The sequence below is a fragment of the Dermacentor andersoni genome, chromosome 7, assembly GCF_023375885.2.
Source record: "Dermacentor andersoni chromosome 7, qqDerAnde1_hic_scaffold, whole genome shotgun sequence".
NCBI classification, from domain to species: Eukaryota; Metazoa; Arthropoda; class Arachnida; order Ixodida; family Ixodidae; genus Dermacentor; species Dermacentor andersoni.
Genome location: NC_092820.1, coordinates 105,004,367 through 105,023,504, shown reverse-complemented (window position 1 = coordinate 105,023,504; position 19,138 = coordinate 105,004,367). Strand labels below are relative to the sequence as shown.

Genomic DNA, 19,138 nt, shown 5'->3' with positions numbered 1-19,138 from the left:
GTTCGGTATGAGATAGGGGCAGAGTCACTGCGCACGGTTCTCTATCGCATCACGCCTCACCTGAGGTTAGCAGGAGGCGCGTCTGTCGAAATTGCCATAGCAAGTATATGGACACTGCAGCCGCGTTTTCGCCCTCGCCGCACGTCGTTGCCGTGTGTGCGAGGTAAAACACGCGAGGGAAGGCGATGATTGCGGCTTACCCTGGCCCGCGCGCAGGAGAAAGCGGTGAGCAAACGCGCCGTCTTCCGTCGCGTGTAAGTCCAGGGGGGGGGGGGGCACAGGGGGGTTGAGGGGAGATATAGAGGACAGGGCGGCGTTGTGCTGCGGCAGCAACTGCGCATTTTGCGACCGGGTGCAAGGTCACCTGTCCATTGAGAGAAGGGGGAGTTGCGGAAGCGGTGAGGGCGGCTTCGTCTCCGCCACCATGTGCGTACGTTGCACGGCCGCGTACGGTCGCGCGAGCCGTATCTTGGAAGGGATCTTCTGACGTCTCACACCTTTGTGCGCGTTGTGTTCTCGCCGAACTTGCGTTTAAGCGATAGACGGCACGAATGTCACTTTGCTCGCTGCTGCTGCCGAGCGTGCGCACACCAACGCTTTGGCAGCGAGTGTCCGCGCTCATCAAGTGTAGTGTGACGTGTTCGTGTTTGCTTGTGTGTGCTGACCCTATACTTGCAAATTCCGTTAGTAAGCGAGTGTTTCCACGTTTATACGGTCGATAAAAGCTACTACTCTAGATTCGTATAGGAGTCTACTAGTTTGCTATCGCAATCGATGATTCGCATTTCCGGCGAAGCTGCGACTTTTTTAGTGGACATCATCAGGATCGGCGCACATTTTCACGAATGATGACGCCGTAATTATTATAAATAATATCGTCGATTTACCGCGTCCAAACTACGATCTGATTATGTGGCACGCAGTTATGGGGGAAAAACATCATCGGCGCAACGGTTACAGCATGAGGTTTGTAAGGGTTGGGGTTAGGCATGAAATAGATGGTAGCTGGCCCATGGCGTCATCCAACGTCATCCAACTCATCCACGCTGATGAGGCTGTTAAAGGGAGAGACTGGTTCTCATCGAGAACGAGGAATAGGGAATTTATTTACAGTATCTGCATGAGAACGTTACAGTTCATCAGTCTAGCATGACTGAAAGAGGATCCACGCTGAAGAGCCGAAACCGGCTACTTATAAACACTCTGTCCTCCCTAGATTCATAGGTGAGAAAAAACGGCCGTTTAACCTTAGACCGATGGGAGCGTCCAAAGTCATTGTCACCAACCTGCCTTTCAGGGTTGGTGTTTACACACACACTTCCGCACAGGTTTCACTGAGCGCACCAAGGTGAGAGGGCTCTCACATACAAGGGTCCTGCTACGAGCAGGCGCCTCTTGATCCCAAAGTTGACCCCGCAGGCAGTGGTCGCCGCGTCTGTCCATTGACTGACGATTTCTAAGGTCCATAAGACGGCGCCGCAAAACAACTTGCTCCAGGAGTTCCCCCACTTCAAACAAACCGTGACGGGGACGGCGAATCCACTAATACTTGGTCTGCCGTCTGCGTCTAGACATCCCGGCCTGCACGGCTGGGGAAGCCGCGCATGGTCGTCCTCACAAAGCGAGTTACCGCAGCATACAAGCCGGCGCCAACAAGTTGTTGACGAGGCGTATTGTGCTCCTTACAAAACGACTCGCCGCAGCAGGCCCGGCAGGTTACTGTATTACTGGTTTTCTGTATTAGAATTCTGTGCAGCAAGCAAATGTGTGTAACCTGAACTCTTAAGATAGAGATTCCTCTCTGTACCCTTCTGTTCGTTTGGAACACAAACACGTATCTGTCTGTCTGTCTGTCTGTCTGTCTGTCTGTCTGTCTGTCTGTCTGTCTGTCCAGTGGGTCAATTTGCCTACCTCTTTGGGCTACTATGTTTATACTTCGCGTAGTGATGCCGTCTTGGTCGTTGCATTGTCATCATCCTAGCTACGTCATCAATTACTTTTCTCATGCCGTTGTCGTCATCCCTTCCACTCCGACCCAGTGGCCCAAGTTGTCTAATTGATTGAATCACTAGGCATGGGCTAGTGGTCGCTTGCATCGTAATTAAAGCTTTGTCATCCGACATTCGTCATGCCGTCGCCGTCACACAGCAGGCATTTGTTCTTACACCACCTTATCTATACCATCGTGGTCTGTCAATGATTGTCATTCCAGTCTAGTGATCTGACTCTCGTCATTCTGTCATTGTGATGCCTTGTACTCCGACCCAGAGGTCGAAGTTGTCTAATAGCATAGTCTACTAGGTATGTGTTCGGGATCATAATGCTATCGTGGTCGTTGCATAATGCTATCGTGGTCGTGGCCGTCCTTACAGCTTTGTCATCCTACTCGTGTCAGGACGCCGTCAACACGCCATCGTTGCTTCACAGCCCTCGTCATGCCATCATCGCGATGCGGTCGCTTTATTCGTGTCATCACCTCCCTAACGTGAACACATTGTCGTATCCTGGTCTTCGTACCGTGTTAGTCGTTTTGTCGACGTCAAGCTTTTTTCATAACTGTATTGTAGTCATAGTTTCGGGATTTAAACGTGGCTATGCTACTTTTGTCACTACGTCATCGTTTGACAGACCCTATCATGACTAATTTGTCTGACAATGTCATCATTGTCATACCGTAATCATCACTGCAGCTTTTTCATCTGACTCTCGTCATGCCGCGTTTGTCACGCAGTCGTCGTCATGCATGTTTCTCAATGACGCCATCATCGCGCTATTTTCATCCCACACTATCGTCACCCCATTCTCGTCATGCCGTTGTCATGGCGTCGTCGTCCCGTAGTCGTCGTTACGCATTCGTTGCCATACTGTCGTAGGGATTCCGCGGTGGTGTTCCATCATCATCGTTGTAACTTTGACATCTGACTTTCACCATGCCGTCCTCGTCACACCATCTTCGTCATATAGCTTTCATGATACAGTCCTTTTCACGCAATTCTCATGAAAAACTCGTCCTTACCCCATTGTCTTCACTCCGTTGCCATGACGCCGTCATCCCTGCATCAACGTCATACAGTCATCGTCACACATTCGTTGTCATACCGTCGTAGGGATGCCATTGCGGTCATTTTCATCATCGCTATAACTTATACATCCAACTCTCGTCGTGCTGTTGTCATCTACACCTTTGTCGTTATGTCATCGTTTTCAGGCTCTACATTCATAGACGTCATCACTTGAGCACCATCATCGCATCGTTGTCATGTCTTCGTCACTATATCCCTTTGGTTGATAAATCGACATGATTCCGACTTCAATCTAGCTTTCTCATGCTGTCGTGATTCAATGGTGATAATACCCTTGTTGTAATTTTGTCTACGTCACATAGACGCTATCATGCATCCTTTGTCATACCGTCGTCATACCGTCTCGGTTGTGACATCATAGTAATTACCACTCATTCAATCCTGTTCTTGGCATAACGTCTTTGTGCCACAAGCGTCACTCCAGTTTCGTTGTCCGACATTCGTCACGCTATCGCAGTACCGCCATCGTCGTCTACAGGTTTCTGGATGTGGTCATTGTCACGTTATCGTCATCATAGGCTTGTGGCCATCGCATGGTCATCATGCTGTCACTGCATCGTCACCATACAGTCGTTTTCATGCATTCGGGGTCACACCGTCGTCCGAATGCCAACGTGGTCATTCCATCTTCATCACGGTTCAGCAGCTCTCTGCCTTTTTTCTGTTGCTCGAAGTGGCGCTAGTGCTTTGGGTAAGCGGCTGGGACGGTTTTTGTGTCGCGGTGTGGTGTCGAAGCCCTGACGAGAATGCGATGCCATCGTAAACGTTGAAGGAACATGTGTTGAGCCTCTGGACTTTGGTTTGTTAAGTTAGGTTTGCGCTGTAGCGTGACGTGGTTTATGAAACATGAGAATACCAAAAAGAAGACACTCCTGATGCAAGACATAGACAGTTGCACTTCTAGGGGCTTGACAATAAAATTTTATTGAGGGCTTCATTATGCATTACACATTTCTGTGCTCATTTAAATGCGTGTTTTAGGACTTTGAGAGCACAAACTTACTTGTGGTAGGACAGGCTGCTGCTTCCTGGCTGTAGTTTAGTGTCGCAAAACGGTTATCTGCAAAGCCACGCCATAACTCTTCGGAAGCGGTACGTCGATATAATGTATAAGGAAGCATGCTCGTAGGAGGCCACATGCGTCCTGGCTAGCACTGCAGCAGATGTGCTTAAAAGTACTTGAAGGCGTTCAGCAATCGTGACAGCCGACGCAGCCTTTCGAAAGAGGGAGAGAGTTCGCAAGTGATTGTCGTCTGCAAGAAACGTCTCGCGTTTGCAGCGAGCAGGTGTCGTGGCAGACGACACTTGTAGCATTCCTCTCAAGGGCGCAACACTTTCTGACAACGCAACATTTTTATTTCCATAAATACTTGCTGAGTATTTTTATATAAGTACATGCACTGTTGTTATTGCTGTTGTAAAAATAAATAAATAATTATTCTCTGGCATTAAATAGGCAACACAAGAATGCATAGCCTGTTGTGCCCTGTTGATAAAACATAGTAAACTGCGCTTACATCTCAAAGTCATACAAAGTTTATGTAACGTGCTGTACATTATATAAGATAGTGCAGAAATAAAATTAGGTTTTACGCGATAAGATTTAGGTACAGCTTCGTTTACTGCGCCGCAAGCAAATGCCACTAGTCTAAAGATGGAAGTGAATCCGAAGCCTGTACTTCCGATCATTCCCATGTAGGTTGACGCAACGCTCATGAGAGCCCCCGTTGACACTAGCGCCACATTTGCCTCTAAGGTATTTATTTAGAAACTCTATGCTCCGAACAGACGCTGAATCACCGCGGTTTCCCCGTGCGATGGTTTTGCGTTTCCCAGACGCGGAAAGGAAAAAAAGCAAAATAATTAAACCACTACTCTCAGTGGTGTATTCTGTCATATCAAACTGTTGCTAATAGGGTGCTTATGTTTCGTCTTCCGCACCTTAAACCCCGGAGGATTAAAACGCGGGACTCTTTGCAAAAACGCTCTCACTTGTGCGCGCTTTGCCTCCGTAGCTTTCCCTTCATAGCCACGGAAATTTGTCCGTGATTGTAGAACCTTCGAGGAGTCTTGCGTAAAAGACGAGGCGCTTGAGTCGCAGATCATATGTTCGGCAGTTATCGACTGTGCTCGCCGCAGTCGTTGTGCATTCAAAGCCACTTGCTTTTAGGGGAACAAGCTTGCCCAATAAAGAGTTAGCTTTGTGATACGCAGTCTTCCTGTAATGTGCTATTCACCGTCACTACATTCTGACACCATTCACGCTGCACTGACGTAGTAGAATCTCCAGGTGATTGATCTCTGCAGTCTCAATCATCTCTTGTCGTCTGGTTTGGATGCGCGATTGACTCATCACCAAAGATTTGATGTCTAGGCGCTACAAATTCTGTTTTAGGTTTCATAACAAGCATTAAAGCTGTAATTTATGTTTTATATGGACGCCAAAGACTGTGAGTTAGGCATGTATACGCTCAATTAAAGAACTGCCGCTGTACATGTGGGGATAAAATATGATTTGATAAGGAACACAGCCGACTAAGCCCTAATCTTATGCATTCATATTTTTGCCGATAGAATGGAGTGACAGACTATGTGAAATTTACAGGATTTATCTGAATTATTGTGTGGCTAGACGCAAATATAAAAAAGTTGTGAATTCAGTGACAAAGAAGCACCATTTAAGAAATTTATTGGTTTATATTGTGTATTTTTTACTGGATATAAGTTTGCATACAGAAAAGAAACACGCTCAACATCCACCGAAGTTAGTGGCACATGCAGGTAATTTTCAACGCTCAATGGTCTTCTTTCCTATGGAATTGCAGAATGTTCTCCATTCAGAGCCTTCAACAGTTCTTTCAGTAACGAATGTCTGAGGTTGTCGTCCGAGATGCAGGTCGTCCGATTGCAGGTCAGAGTGGCGCCCGAGCTCTCAAATTTCTCGATAATCTCTGCAAAAAACGTGAAGTTAGCGCGCAACTACGCTATGCCGCCTTCATCTGTTTGGTCCCGAAGAGCAGTCTGAACCCTCCTCACAGCGACAATCTCGCCTAATAGAAAGCTGTTAACATTCCACTTCCTTAAGTCCTTAATATTCCGCTGCCTTAAGTCAAGTTCCCCAGTGGGTGATAGCATTATAAACAAGATGAGGCTATGGAAAAACACCGAAAACGGCATTTTTTTATCCTCAAAATTCAATAAAGGCACCTACATCGAAACCGGCACAGTAATTTTAATTATTTAATTATGGGGTTTAACGTGCCAAAACCACTTTCTGATTATGAGGCACGCCGTAGTGGAGGACTCCGGAAATTTCGACCACCTGGGGATCTTTAACGTGCACCTAAATCTAAGTACACGGGTGTTTTCGCATTTCGCCCCCATCGAAATGCGGCCGCCGTGGCCGGGATTCGATCCCGCGACCTCGTGCTCAGCAGCCCAACACCATAGCCACTGAGCAACCACGGCGGGTGAAAACAGGCACAGTAAAGGAGCACCCAAATGTTTGAAGACCAATATTTCGGGTATATATAATAAAAGTGCGAACCGATAATTACAAAACAAATAAAACTGGCATTCTGGTTAAAGTTCCAGTCTCATCAGTTAGAAGTTTATTTTCATCTTTCAGTGTTTATTTTCTATGCCTTTACATAATTCCTTTATGCTTGATTTTTGGCCTGTCCCAGGCATTAGTGTCTGAGTAATTTGCTGATATTTGCAAATAGAGTGTCTATAGGATCACGCAAATATACGTTCCGCAGAATGAGCCAGTCTAGTAGCGGACTGCACATGTGATAATCTGGTAACATCTCAAAGGGCCTAAGCCATTGCGGTTGGCTTCATATATCAGAGTGATTATAATTAAAGCGCGATAAGTAATTACTTGTAGTCGTGCGATAGATCGTGCTCAGATAAATACAACTAAGCAACAGCAGATAAACGCTACACCGCTCTGATAGATAAATAAACGTGTTCCCAATACACTTTCAGAATAATGACAGCTAAATTGTGTACTTAATGAACAGGGGAAGAACTGTGGGGAAGACGATCTCGAACGAATATCGGCGAAAATGACTACGGAAGGAGAAAGATGGCAAGCAGCGATTTTCTGCTACATGAACTGGCTTTGCGGTACTTAACTGTCGCGTATTGTAGCAGAGCTGTTTTCTTACGCGGACGGAAATGTAAATGCCGGAAAGGTTTTCATTAGACCTGCACTGTATATGGCCACTGTAGTTGTGAAATGAACCTATGACCACTCGGTTAGCGACGGAACGCTCATCTGATAATTCGCTGGGCAAATGCAGCTATTGTATACAGTCAGCGTACATGGGGTCTCAGGTGTTGTTGTAGCGCAAGTCTATGTGTCTGGCATCGCTAATACAAGACTGGCTTCACGGTTACACCAAGCCTGCTGACGGTTTCGTCCCGTTTTAAATCCCGCGATAAAGAGACGCAATGATCATACCAAGTTATAAAAACTCCTTGATTCTTTTTTCTTGTTTTGAGTTACTGTCGCAGAGTTGCTTTAGTAACCATAGTTCCGCGAATTTACGCATGAGTTGTCTGACTAAATATAAGCAAGACTCATACCGAACACTTTGTCAGAGTGCCATTGAGTACCTGTTCATTGTCCTTATGGTGCGTTTGAGCTCGGGCGAGCCGGGCTTGGTCTGATTTCTGTGAGCTTGACCCCCTAGTGAGCCTTAGGTTAGATATATATTTTGCGAGTTAAATTATTGAACTTTGTTTACTTTTCATACTCATGGTCGTAAATGTAGCAAAGTGTTTTGTTTTCTGCGTCATCTTCCCTTCTTGTGTACCGGATTATATTTGCGTGTACATACTACATAAGACGTTTATGCTTGCAATTTGTGCTAAATATATCATTGGATGTTCATACGTTGCAGGTATATCGCATGTTCTGAAATCGCATAGCGTGATGCCAGCATTCAACGTGTGAACACACAGTAAGAACCCAAGAATCCAGAGAAATAATTGTTATGCTTATATTGAACTGCAGAAATACCAACGTAAAAAAATATGAAAGGTTGTGATGAACAAAAGAGTGGGTACCTCGAATCTCCTTATTCTTACCAGGTCATAAAACCTGCAGTCGCTACGCCTGACTTGACACTCGTCTACGCTTTCACACCTTTGTGGGTTTTTGGTATTCACATTGCTTAGTCACCGCGGCCTAAGCAAAATATTTATGTTTTTAGGGGTTCAGATCATTCAGCAATTAATTTTCGCAGGCTACCATCATTTATAAAAGCCGACACGCCGCCCTATTGTGATTTATGCTTTTCTCATTACTTCAGCGTGCAGAACCACCGAATACATGTTTTGGTGCCATCGTAATGACTACATCCCTGGAGTCATGTGTCCTGGAGTTCAGCCATGGCAATGCGAGAAATCAAAGTTTAGGTGCGCATGCAAGGAAGGGACAGCCCAGAGGTGGGACGCCTACTGCGTGCCTTACAGGGACTGCGGTAAGTACGTTAACGCTGGCTACTGCACATTGCTTTCACTCTGGCACTGAATTGTTAGCTACAGCTGGCGTGAGCTGATTAATATCGCGATTGTGTCCTTCCGCTTTCCCAACGTCACAGACAGACAAGACAAGACAGACTGGCTAACTGAATGACTACCTCACTGAGTGTGACTGGCTGCCTCATCGGCCGGCTGGCTGGCTAGCTGGCTGGCTGTCTAACCTGCTGGCTGGCTGTCTAACCTGTTGGCTGGCTCGCTGGCTGGCTGGCTGGCTGGCCGGCTGGCTGACACTGTTCCCCTTTCATACTGGTGCCAACAGTAAAAATCCTCTACACTTTCAGAATTTCGCAGTGTACTGCTCGTGTAGGCGTGACTTGTCAGCGAACATTATGCGTCATTATGTAAGCACACCCAAGGACGCAACTTTTTAAGAAGATAGTAAGAGCGTAGTTTCATTAGTGTACGAAAAGTCTACTCCCACTTAAAACAAGGTAAGACAGAGTAGTCCGGATTGCGCGAAACGTATATATAAGCGCTGTTTATATCACCTTGACCTCCATTCATGCAGCAGCATCGATTTATCTGTACAGAAAAAGAAGAGCAGCACGGAACACTGAAATAAATCGTAGTCATAACCGTTTCCTATGGTTGTATCTTTCCGCATAGTTGGGCACACTGTGCCATAACATTTTGGCTATCGCCAGCGTTCGTTAATCACGCCAACGGTGCGATCAAATGTAAGTTACCTATATCTGTTTGTCTTCCTTCTTTCTGGCACCTCCGCTCCCAGATACCCTTACGCCTCACCACCCACATCTCTTCCACTATTGTCCTGACGTCTGGCTATTCTGAATAGCTGACACTTCTGTATACGCCGTTTCTAGTGCCAGAACGATAGATTGCTTATCTTCGCTCTGTCTTTTTTTCATAAACCTTGGATATATATTGCAAATAAAGTCTTCAGGGCCTTCTATCCAGAAAAAGTAAGTAAAATATGCTTAATTTAAAGTTGTCCCTGTAAAGACAGCTCTTGTCCGTGTATCTTTCTTGTGTAGTCATGCCGTTTCGCGCTGTCAGTAGTTTCAGTATGGAATACCAACATGTCCAAGTACCGATATTTTGAAGCATATCTATAAGATAGCAACTCCATTACACTTATTCTCAGCACAGCTTGTCGTTCATGATCCTGTTCATGTCCTTCTTTTTCTCCCTTGAGCATAGTAGCAGTTGAGAGCACTCTGGGCTAAGGCCGATTTCTCGGCTTTGTCTTAAGTAAGTCTTCCCGGCACTCTGTCTTGAATACAGCCGTAAAACAAAGGTCGTCCATCAACAAACGAATTGATGGCTTTTACATGAGCAAGTGATACTATCAGAGCACGTTCTACGAGTTTGTTTCCATTCATAGTGAAGTTTAGAAGCGCGAAAGGACAACAGAGATGAGATAGAAGAAAAATTAACGCTGAGTGACCGCTGAAGTTGTTTGTTAGTTGGTAGGGCTCTAATTTCTGTGTGAAAGACGCGGCAGTCCCAAGTGTCTTGGTATTCACGGGCTCATTTAAGCCAACTCGCTGTTCAGTGGTCTTATTTTGATTCCCAATTCTAAGATATAGGTATACCTCTTGGAATAAACAGATCCTTGAAATTCTTATGCATTTAGTGTAGACGTTCAAGACATGCATTATTCTATACTTCAGCTTAAGCTACTTCATGGCGACAGGATAATAATAAGCATGCTTTGATTGGAAAAGTGGTATCTCTGCCATGGGGTTCATGTAGTTACTGGCCTTCTACATTCGATTCCTGCTAATTGGTTGGGGTACTGGAATGTTGATCTACAGGCGTGGAACTCGCATTCGTTCGTGCGTTGCGCACATCCTAAGCAAAGGTTGTTTTGGGCCACATTAATCGACAACTAAGTAAACGACTACATGGAATGTGTCAAATGCAATTTGTGCATTTATAGATACGCAGTCATTCCACCAAGACACTTCGCTACACGTTTGATTTACCAAATGGTTGCCAGATGCACCTTCTTGACGGTAACTAGAGGTGGACAGTAATCACATTTGTTGCAGTTATAAGCGAAGTTTCTCTAAATCTTTACCTAACTTTTACTAGGACCTCTCAAAAGTTGTAAAACGTGCGACTGCTATGTCTAGCTTGGGCTCGGTTCATGGAAGTGTTTTTTGCATAGGTCTCAAGAAATCTTAATAAGCCAGACTAGGCAAATAAATGCGCAGACGTAAGCAATAGGTGTGAGGGATAAGCTAAATAAAGTAACTGTTTTCTTCCTTATCATCGTCGCATGCTGGATGTCACAAAAAATGATTTGCTAATTGTTATTGTGTCACTGTAGCCCTCAAATTCCTTGTTTAGCTTAGGTAGGTTTGTGTATCGGTCGACAAAAAGAAAACACGAAATTCTATAAATGATCGCAGCTTGTGTAAGGTACGTAACAAGGTTAAATTCCTGCCTTGCCCGCAGAGGCGGAGCATACAGAGTTACGCTAGAGTTTGGAAAAGTTCGTATTCTCAAGAGCGGACAATGCCTAAATGATCTGCTCAGAGAACAGAAACATAGCATTCGAACTAATGCCCGGCCTCATTTAGCAGCTCATCATAACGCATATTGCATGTGAGTCGCTTTTTTTATGAAACAGGCGCTCTTAGTTAGCACTAGTAAGAAGCAGCCGCAAGGCTTGTGATAGAGACCTATCCCGTTGCTCGCAGTAACATGCACATTAATCAGCCTTGCGTCCGGCCCTGGAACAACGATGTGTAAAATTTGTCTGTCCACCATCTGCAATTCTGATGCGACTGTAGTGCCATATGAGTCTGTAAAATTGATAGTGTAGTAAATTTTGTTGTGTGCTGGCCGTTATATTGAAAAGTATATATATATATATATATATATATATATATATATATATATATATATACATATATATAGCACTTGGATTCTCTAGTAAATTCCAGTGTTGAATGAGCTCTCACCCAGTGTCTTATCTTGTCTCAGTTCCCTTTTTGCGCTCTTTAGTGTCAATGTCTCACTGGTAGAGTGCACTGTGATCATTTTTTTGTTGTGGTGCTTAGATACAAACAAGACAGGTTTAAACTTTGACAAGCATGACAAGTACTCTGCCTGTATCTCACTGGGCATCAAAGCTCGAAAGGGTGTAGAAAGGTTGGGGAGAGAGATTATTCAGGTTACTTTGTAACCGTGCGACATTGTAGTGCACGTTTTGTGTAACGAAAGATAAATCACGCTTAGCGTTCTAGTGGTTTCTTGCGAACCTGTGGTTGGAGGGACTCCTTAGACTTACCTCCTGAAGCCAACACGCGTATTAACCGTCAGCATAATTGAAGAAAAAATATCTACAAAATATTGCTGGGAAATATCGCGTAAAACTACCATATAACGCTTTCAACACTTGCTCAAAGAATTCTTTTACAAATTGTGTCATTTATCCTTTCGGATTTACCATGACATACTTATTTGCCATAGTTGTTCTCCCCTCCACCCTTTTCACTAAGTGTGACTTCAGTAGTACTTGTACACTCTTTAAAAGAAAGACATCAGTTGCTAACCAAAAGCTAGTAAATTGCATGCCCCAAAGTTATCTAAGATTCTAGGAAGGCAAGTAGGTAATGGGGCTCGTAACTGCAGTACTACCCAAATGGAGGTTATGATGCATACGACTAGTACAGACAGTTTACGAATCATTGGTATTATTGGCCAGGCTATAGTGGCATGTGCTACACCATTGAGTTCATTGGGGCTTTTTACAGCGTAAGCTATTATAGGCTCATTCCAATAGGCATTTCGGCTGCCGACACCGGTCTCTGTCGCGGCTATCGCCATGAATTAGAAAAAAGTACCCAGTTCACACAGGGATAGCAAGCGGTCCCTCAGCGTGGGTGCCAGCTACCCTGCCACTGAGTCACGCTAGCGGTTGTTAGCTTGCAGCGGAAACCTGCCCTATAAACGCGTCCTAGGGCACGAGGAGACACACAATGTGACAGGTGCGCCGCATAGCGTCGATACGTGCACATTGTACATTGCAGTTGCACATTATTACACCAGATGGCAGGCCATGTAGCATTTGCATAGGTTGCGGCACAAGGTATATAGAGAAGTTTTGAGTCATAAAGACGGTATAGAGATCTACATAAAAATACTGGGATGAAAAACATGTATACGATACCTGAATAAATCAAGCAGGACAGGCGACTGCTTGTCACCGACCCGTTTCAAAGGGAATGCCAACAAATCATGATCATCATCATTGGCATAGCATCGTGCCATTTGTCACGCCATGTGGCAGGCCGACCACGTAGTGTCAATAAGTTCAAACTTTGCATTGCATTTGCGTTGTAATCTACCAGTTATCCCGATATATAGCAGTGGCACGTAGCATTTGCATGCTCCATGTCGCTGGTTAAATCAAGCAGGCTAGGTAACCATCTGCCATCGTCCCGCTTCAAAGGGGTTCCAATAAATCATCATCCTCCACTACAGCATCGTATCGTGCCACAGGTCAAGCGATGTGACATCTGTGTCGAGCAGTCTGCATCCCTCTGTTTACTCTTCGGTACATGTTATGGTGCCTGCTCGCAAGGTACGAGCCGCTTCTGAAGAAGCGAGTAGCAGAGCTACGCGTGCGGTTGCAACAGAACAACGTCGGGTTCGGCAGACCGCTGTCCACAAAGCGGTACAACCCGCAGCTGGTTGTCGACGTCGGCCGGACAGCTTTGATTGTTCTTGTGAAAACGACGAGAGCAGACTTCGTCGCGGAAGCCGTCCAGTGCGCTCTGCACAAAATGAAGCTCCTGTGGACCCTCTCCTCCAGCTCACGCTGTGATTGTGCTGCGTATGCCCCGCAGGCCTGCTACTTTTTTTGTTTGCAAGTGGTAGTTCCATTGTCAAGAAACAATTTTGTCGCTTCTCTTGTAAAAGTGTATTCTAAGCACGTGTGTGAACAAAACACAAAAGCAAGAACCGCATTGCCACCCACTTTAGTGATATTTATAACCATCAAATAAAAACAGGAAAGGATTTTGATAGGAACACTAGGTTGAGCGCATGCGTGCAATGAACTTCAGAGAGAGGAACGACAAGGAGGAAAAGAACGCACCATACAATGCAATTATCGGGCGGTTTATTTTAAGTGACACGCTTGTAAGAACTACTGAATGGGCTTATGCAGCGTGTCCCAGCTACCAGGTATCACGTTTTTCTAAAAGACGGACTATTCTACGCGAAGATAACCAAGTGCATAATGTTCAAAGTAGAGTTGAGTAGCCACCACTGATATTTTTTGTTGGTGCCATTCAAGTTAATGAAACATTGCAATCATTTTTTTTATTTACTGTCTTGAATGTCGGGCTGTCAATGAAGAATTTGTAGGAAATTGACAGAAACCTGAAGTTGGCACGTTTTGAGACCGGTACTTTGTGGGCGTTTATAGTTTCCGGCTGATAAAGAAAGTGCGCGAATAAATATATTGAGTGACGAACCATCCAGCCGCGTAAAAAATCAGCGCCTTCAAACAAGCTCCATAGAAGTTAGTCGCAGAGCTGTCGCCTTATATGGTGTGTCTCGTCTACGACAGCACGGCATCTTGGTTTCGATAAGGAAACAGTGCCGATAACTGGTGGTTGATTCTTCGTAGAAACAGTGGACTTACTAACTCCTACAGAACGTGTTCGAAGGCTTTGGGTTTTACTTACGCGATAGTTTTGGTTCTCCCGGGCTTTATTCATCTGCCGTAAAACATAACGCGGCTAAAAGCACCTGGTTGAAGAATGCCAGTTTTACATCTGTTTGAATTGTCTACAATTTCATCATTGATAACATACCATTCACAAAACTAAATTAACAATGAACTAACTGAGTAATTATTAAATGACATCAACAAAATAATTTCTGGCGGCTGCTCTACTCGAGTGTGAATAGTTTCCACTTGGTTATTCTCCATCGGTACTAGTCGCGCAGCGTTCGTCCTCTCACACAATAGCCGTGGCTCAGCGACTTGCTACAAAGAAATGAAGTGGCACACCAACGCGGCAGTTCTTTGTAAAGGGTCACCGAGAACAGCATCATATGAAAAGTTTGGATCATCCTAATTGGGCCAGTGTTTTTTTCAGTATTTGCCATAAACCCGCAGACGTAGTGAAGTGTTGGTGTGCTCTAGGACGTTTTTATTCTCGGAAATGCAGATATAGCTGCTCGTTTTATCGCCTTCTCATCAGAAGAATGCAGCCGCATGCACGACCTGACCTATGATTTACACAACGGGACGGAGTGCCGGTTTAGTCCGAGGACGACCATGGGGCGGTTGGGTTGCAACGACTGCTGCGGTTACCAACTCGTCTGAGACGCAGCAGATGACGCTCCGAGAGCGCCGCCTATCGCTTTGATTGCGACTGCGCAGCAACAATTCACAAGTCGTTTGTGGTCGCGCTGCAGAGGGCGCTGCCTCGAGCTCCCGTGTTACCGCTAGCAGTGGCCGCACCTGTACGTTGGCGACACGCATACATTCCTGTTTGATGAGGCATGCCTCGCTGGCTACAAAATTTTCGACAAAAAAATATAGTTCAGGGGGCTCTGAGCCACTTTTTATCGAAGTGGAGAAATTCATTCCAAGGCAAATTAGCGTACTTCACAAATTCCTTCCGCAAAAAAAGTTCACCGACGATTACCATTCCCTGATGCGAAAATTTAAGCGCAGATCTACAGGTGCTTTAATTTCGCGATAGTAGGCTGTTTTAGTTTAACGTAAGCATTATTATGAGGTTAAGGTAAGTAGTGTTACTGTTACGTAAGCGAACTTTGCAGAACGCGAGTTTTGGTGCAGTGTTAGCGTAGTGTACGTGTGGGATGCTATTCCATGAAGCTTTGAATTTCGCATACATAGTGTACTTAAGCGATGGTATCTTTGTGCGCATCCGGAAAGTGAGAGCGGCAACGCAATGGAAGCGAGGAGCGCGTTGTATTTTTATTTTCCATGTCCACTGATCTGCGCGGAAACTGTAGCACGAACTTTCTAGCCCCCGCCGTGGTTACTTAGTGACTGTGGTGTTCGGCTGCTAAGCACGAGGTCCCGGGATCAAATCCCGGCGGCTGCATTTCGATGAGGGTGAGATGCGAAAACACCCGGGTACTTAGATTTATGTGCACGTTAAAGAACCCCAGGGGTCTTTAACGTGCACCCAGGGCTCTTTAACCCCCAAGGTCGTCCAAATTTCCGGAGTCCCCCACTACTGCGTGTCTCACTCAAATCGTAGTTTTGGCATGTAAAGCCCCTAATTTATTTTTAAAGCTTTCTACCATAGCCTCCGGTATATTCCGATCTGAGAGGTCATGTGCCGTAGTCGCGCCATTCTACGAACTTCACCGATAGGTGGCGCTGGCATTTAGGAGCTTTCTCTCGTTAGGCTTAGGCGCGTTCGAAACGATAAGAGATCTGGAAAACCCCGTAAGGTTATTTCATTTCATTTCATTTATTTTACCCTCAAGGTACATAGTACATTATAGAGGGGAGGGGCTAAGAAAATACAAAGTAAACATCGGTAAAAGTAACTCAAAAAAATAAATAAATAACGGCAGTAATAATTCCAAATTTTGAGTTGACATCCGATGATAATAAACAGAGGTACAAAAGATAAATACAAATGTGGTGTACACAATGGTAAAGGGATTAAAAAAACAACAACATATGTACAGTAGATTTACAAAATGCATTGTTAACTTTTTGATCATGATGCTGATGAAAACTGATGAAAACGCTGCAATAAAGAAAGGTACATACACATAGGCAAGACAAATGGTAAGTATATTACAAAAGTTCGTTTTCAAGTGCGTTTCTAAACATAAGTGGATTAATTATACCTGTTAATGAAGGGGATAAGCTGTTCCAGTCTTTGCTAGTCTTTGGTAAGAATGAATTTGCGCCCATGATAGTATTGAAATGAGATATGCTAACTTTCTGATTATGATCACGGCGAGAAGAAATGAAGGGTGCTGGCCTGATCCAAAGAGTGTGTAAAAAGGTGTTATGATAATAGTTTTTGTGAAAAAGAGAAATGCGTGAGTGTTTTCGGCGGTCGGATAAGAGAGGCAGGTTTAATAAACATTTCATGTGTGTTACGCTTGCTGTCCGATTGAAGTTATTTAAAATGAAACGGGCTGAACGGTTTTGTATAGCTTCCAGCGTATGTATTAGTGTTGAATGCCAGGGATCCCATATTGATGAAGCATACTCAAGTTGCGAGCGAACGTAAGTGGTATATAGTAATTGTTTTAATGATGATGGTGCACGAGAAAAATTTCGCCGCAGGTACCCTAAAGTACGGTTAGCTTTGGACACTATGCTATCAATATGCGTTTTCCAAGACAAATTGTTAGTTATGGTCACTCCTAAATAACGATACGAAGTGACACATTCAAGTGATATATTAGTGAGAGAATAATTTGGAGAACTAGAGTTAGTACGAGAAACCCTCATAGTTTTGCACTTCTTAATGTTAAGTTGCATTTTCCACGTGCTGCACCAATCAGTTATTTTATTTAAGTCGGTTTGTAGAGCTGTTACATCGCAGTTATTGGAAATTTTGCGGTATATCACACAATCCTCTGCAAATAAACATATCTTTGATGAAATATTAATACGTAAGTCATTAATGTATATAAGAAACAAAAGTGGGCCCAGGACAGATCCTTGAGGGGGACTCTGTCGTCGATGTGGCCTGAGAGAAAGCACAAGCCATTTACAGTCATGTGCTACGAGCGAATTGCATTCTACAAAACAACGCCAAATTCACTTCGAAGCGGGCGGCTGGGACCTTTGCCATGATTTATGTAAACTACATTACCCACGCTAAGACGGTAACGTTAAATCTGAGAAATAGTGTGCGTACGCTAAACGGCATAGGTCGTTTAGCGTTCTCCGCATGCGCATTTCGATACCGCTTTTCCGCTAAGCCCGGTATTACGCTCAACTAAAGCTATTATCTGGTGTTGACAATCTGGCTCGCGGGGCCCGTTGCGAACGGATTGAAGTGTGGCGAGACGGCTTCACTAATCGGGACATCACGAGAGGCAGCGCCTGGGCCACGCGTAGGGGCGTTTCACAGCAGCCGCCACCGACAGACCTCCGCTCATGGAGCGCTTTGGTTCCATACATACGACGCATGCTCATGTGGCGCCACCTCGTAGTCATTGTAGCGGCGAAGCCTGCCTTGCGCGACACTACGCATGTCTTCTTACGCTTTCGTCATACCCTCTTCCTCCGCTTTCCGCCTCATGGTTCCACTGAACTCTCTTGCGCCGCTTTCCTCCTCGCGCTATCTTCGTTATCACTGTACTTACTCTTCTGCTTCGCTCTACGTTTGCTTTCATACTTCGCTGTGCTCGTTCGCTCGGTTACGACGGACAACGCCGACGCAGACGCGCACATCATGAACGGGTGCCTAAGAGCTGCGTTCTGATACTAATTCAATGCTTCTACCAGACGTAGAGTTATTGGCAATCAAACACGTACTTCACGGTGATTCGGCTTCTTCGATGCCTTGCACTGCGAAGGCTACGGCGAAGCGCGGCGTGCCCGCTACTCCCTGCGTACTGAACGCCTCCGTGGCGTGCAGTTCAAACTTCGTTATCGATGTTGACGCAGTGCCACTACTTCCTATTTTGGCGACTACGACGCGCCCAACCTAAACCAAAGGCGGTTGTTCCCGCAGTCACTGCCGAACCCGTTGATGGCCGCGGCATGTACGCTACGTAGCAGACCGCAGCAATATGCAACTGTAGTAGGTATGCGTATCGTTTGATTTCTGGTCGACAGGGCTTGAGTGCGTGCTCGTGCTCACATGCGCCTGCGTAGCTGCCCTACGTGGTGTGGACTGGCATTGTCCTGCAATAGCCACATGGAACTTGCGCATCTCGAAGCGCTATCAGTACCTCAATCATTACGAAGCTAAGTCAAACAAGGCGTCTAACCAGGAGCCGCCAAGACTGAGCCCGCGCTCGAAAGTGCCCGTGCGGTCTTCGCTTAGCTTTCGCGTGGTTCCAGCCTAGCTTAGCGCTGAAAACTATTCGAAATTAGCGAGACCCGACGGATCCGACACCGATAAGGAGGGTGGCCAAATTGTAATTCCTACGCGGGCGGCCGCAACCGAGTGTGAGCAGACGATAGACGGCAGTCTCCGGAAGTACCTAATTATAATCGAAATTCGAAAGCAGATTTTCACTTACTTGAACCTGTTTATGAAGCATATCCAATAAGTGTACACGGTAATAGTAGGATGAAGCGCACTGATCAAAGTGCCATTCTTAATTGCCGTTACCTATAGGTCAATAACAGCTGCGTATGACAATACGCTATATTACAAGAAAGTCGCAGTTTCGCCTGAAAAGCGAAGCACCGATTCCGATAGCGAATCAGTAGATAGCTGTATGAACTAAGGATAGTAGTTTTTATGGGCTGTACAAACTTGTAAACATTCGTTTACTAATAAAATGAGCACTGATATAATGTGTAAGCGCGACTGAACGAGGACGTA

The 19,138-nt window shown here is 45.3% G+C and overlaps 1 protein-coding gene across 6 annotated transcripts in view; it reads left to right on the top strand.

The window, feature by feature from the left end:
* Positions 1 to 19,138, top strand: part of LOC126534729 (uncharacterized) — a 104,879-nt gene that overhangs the window by 11,394 nt on the left and 74,347 nt on the right. For all 6 annotated transcript variants that reach the window (XM_050181976.2, XM_055072568.2, XM_055072569.1 and 3 more), the window contains 2 exons: positions 8,405 to 8,575; positions 9,534 to 9,559. In XM_050181976.2, coding sequence (XP_050037933.2) covers positions 8,405 to 8,575; positions 9,534 to 9,559 — 197 coding nt within the window. The remainder of the gene's footprint in view (positions 1 to 8,404; positions 8,576 to 9,533; positions 9,560 to 19,138) is intronic.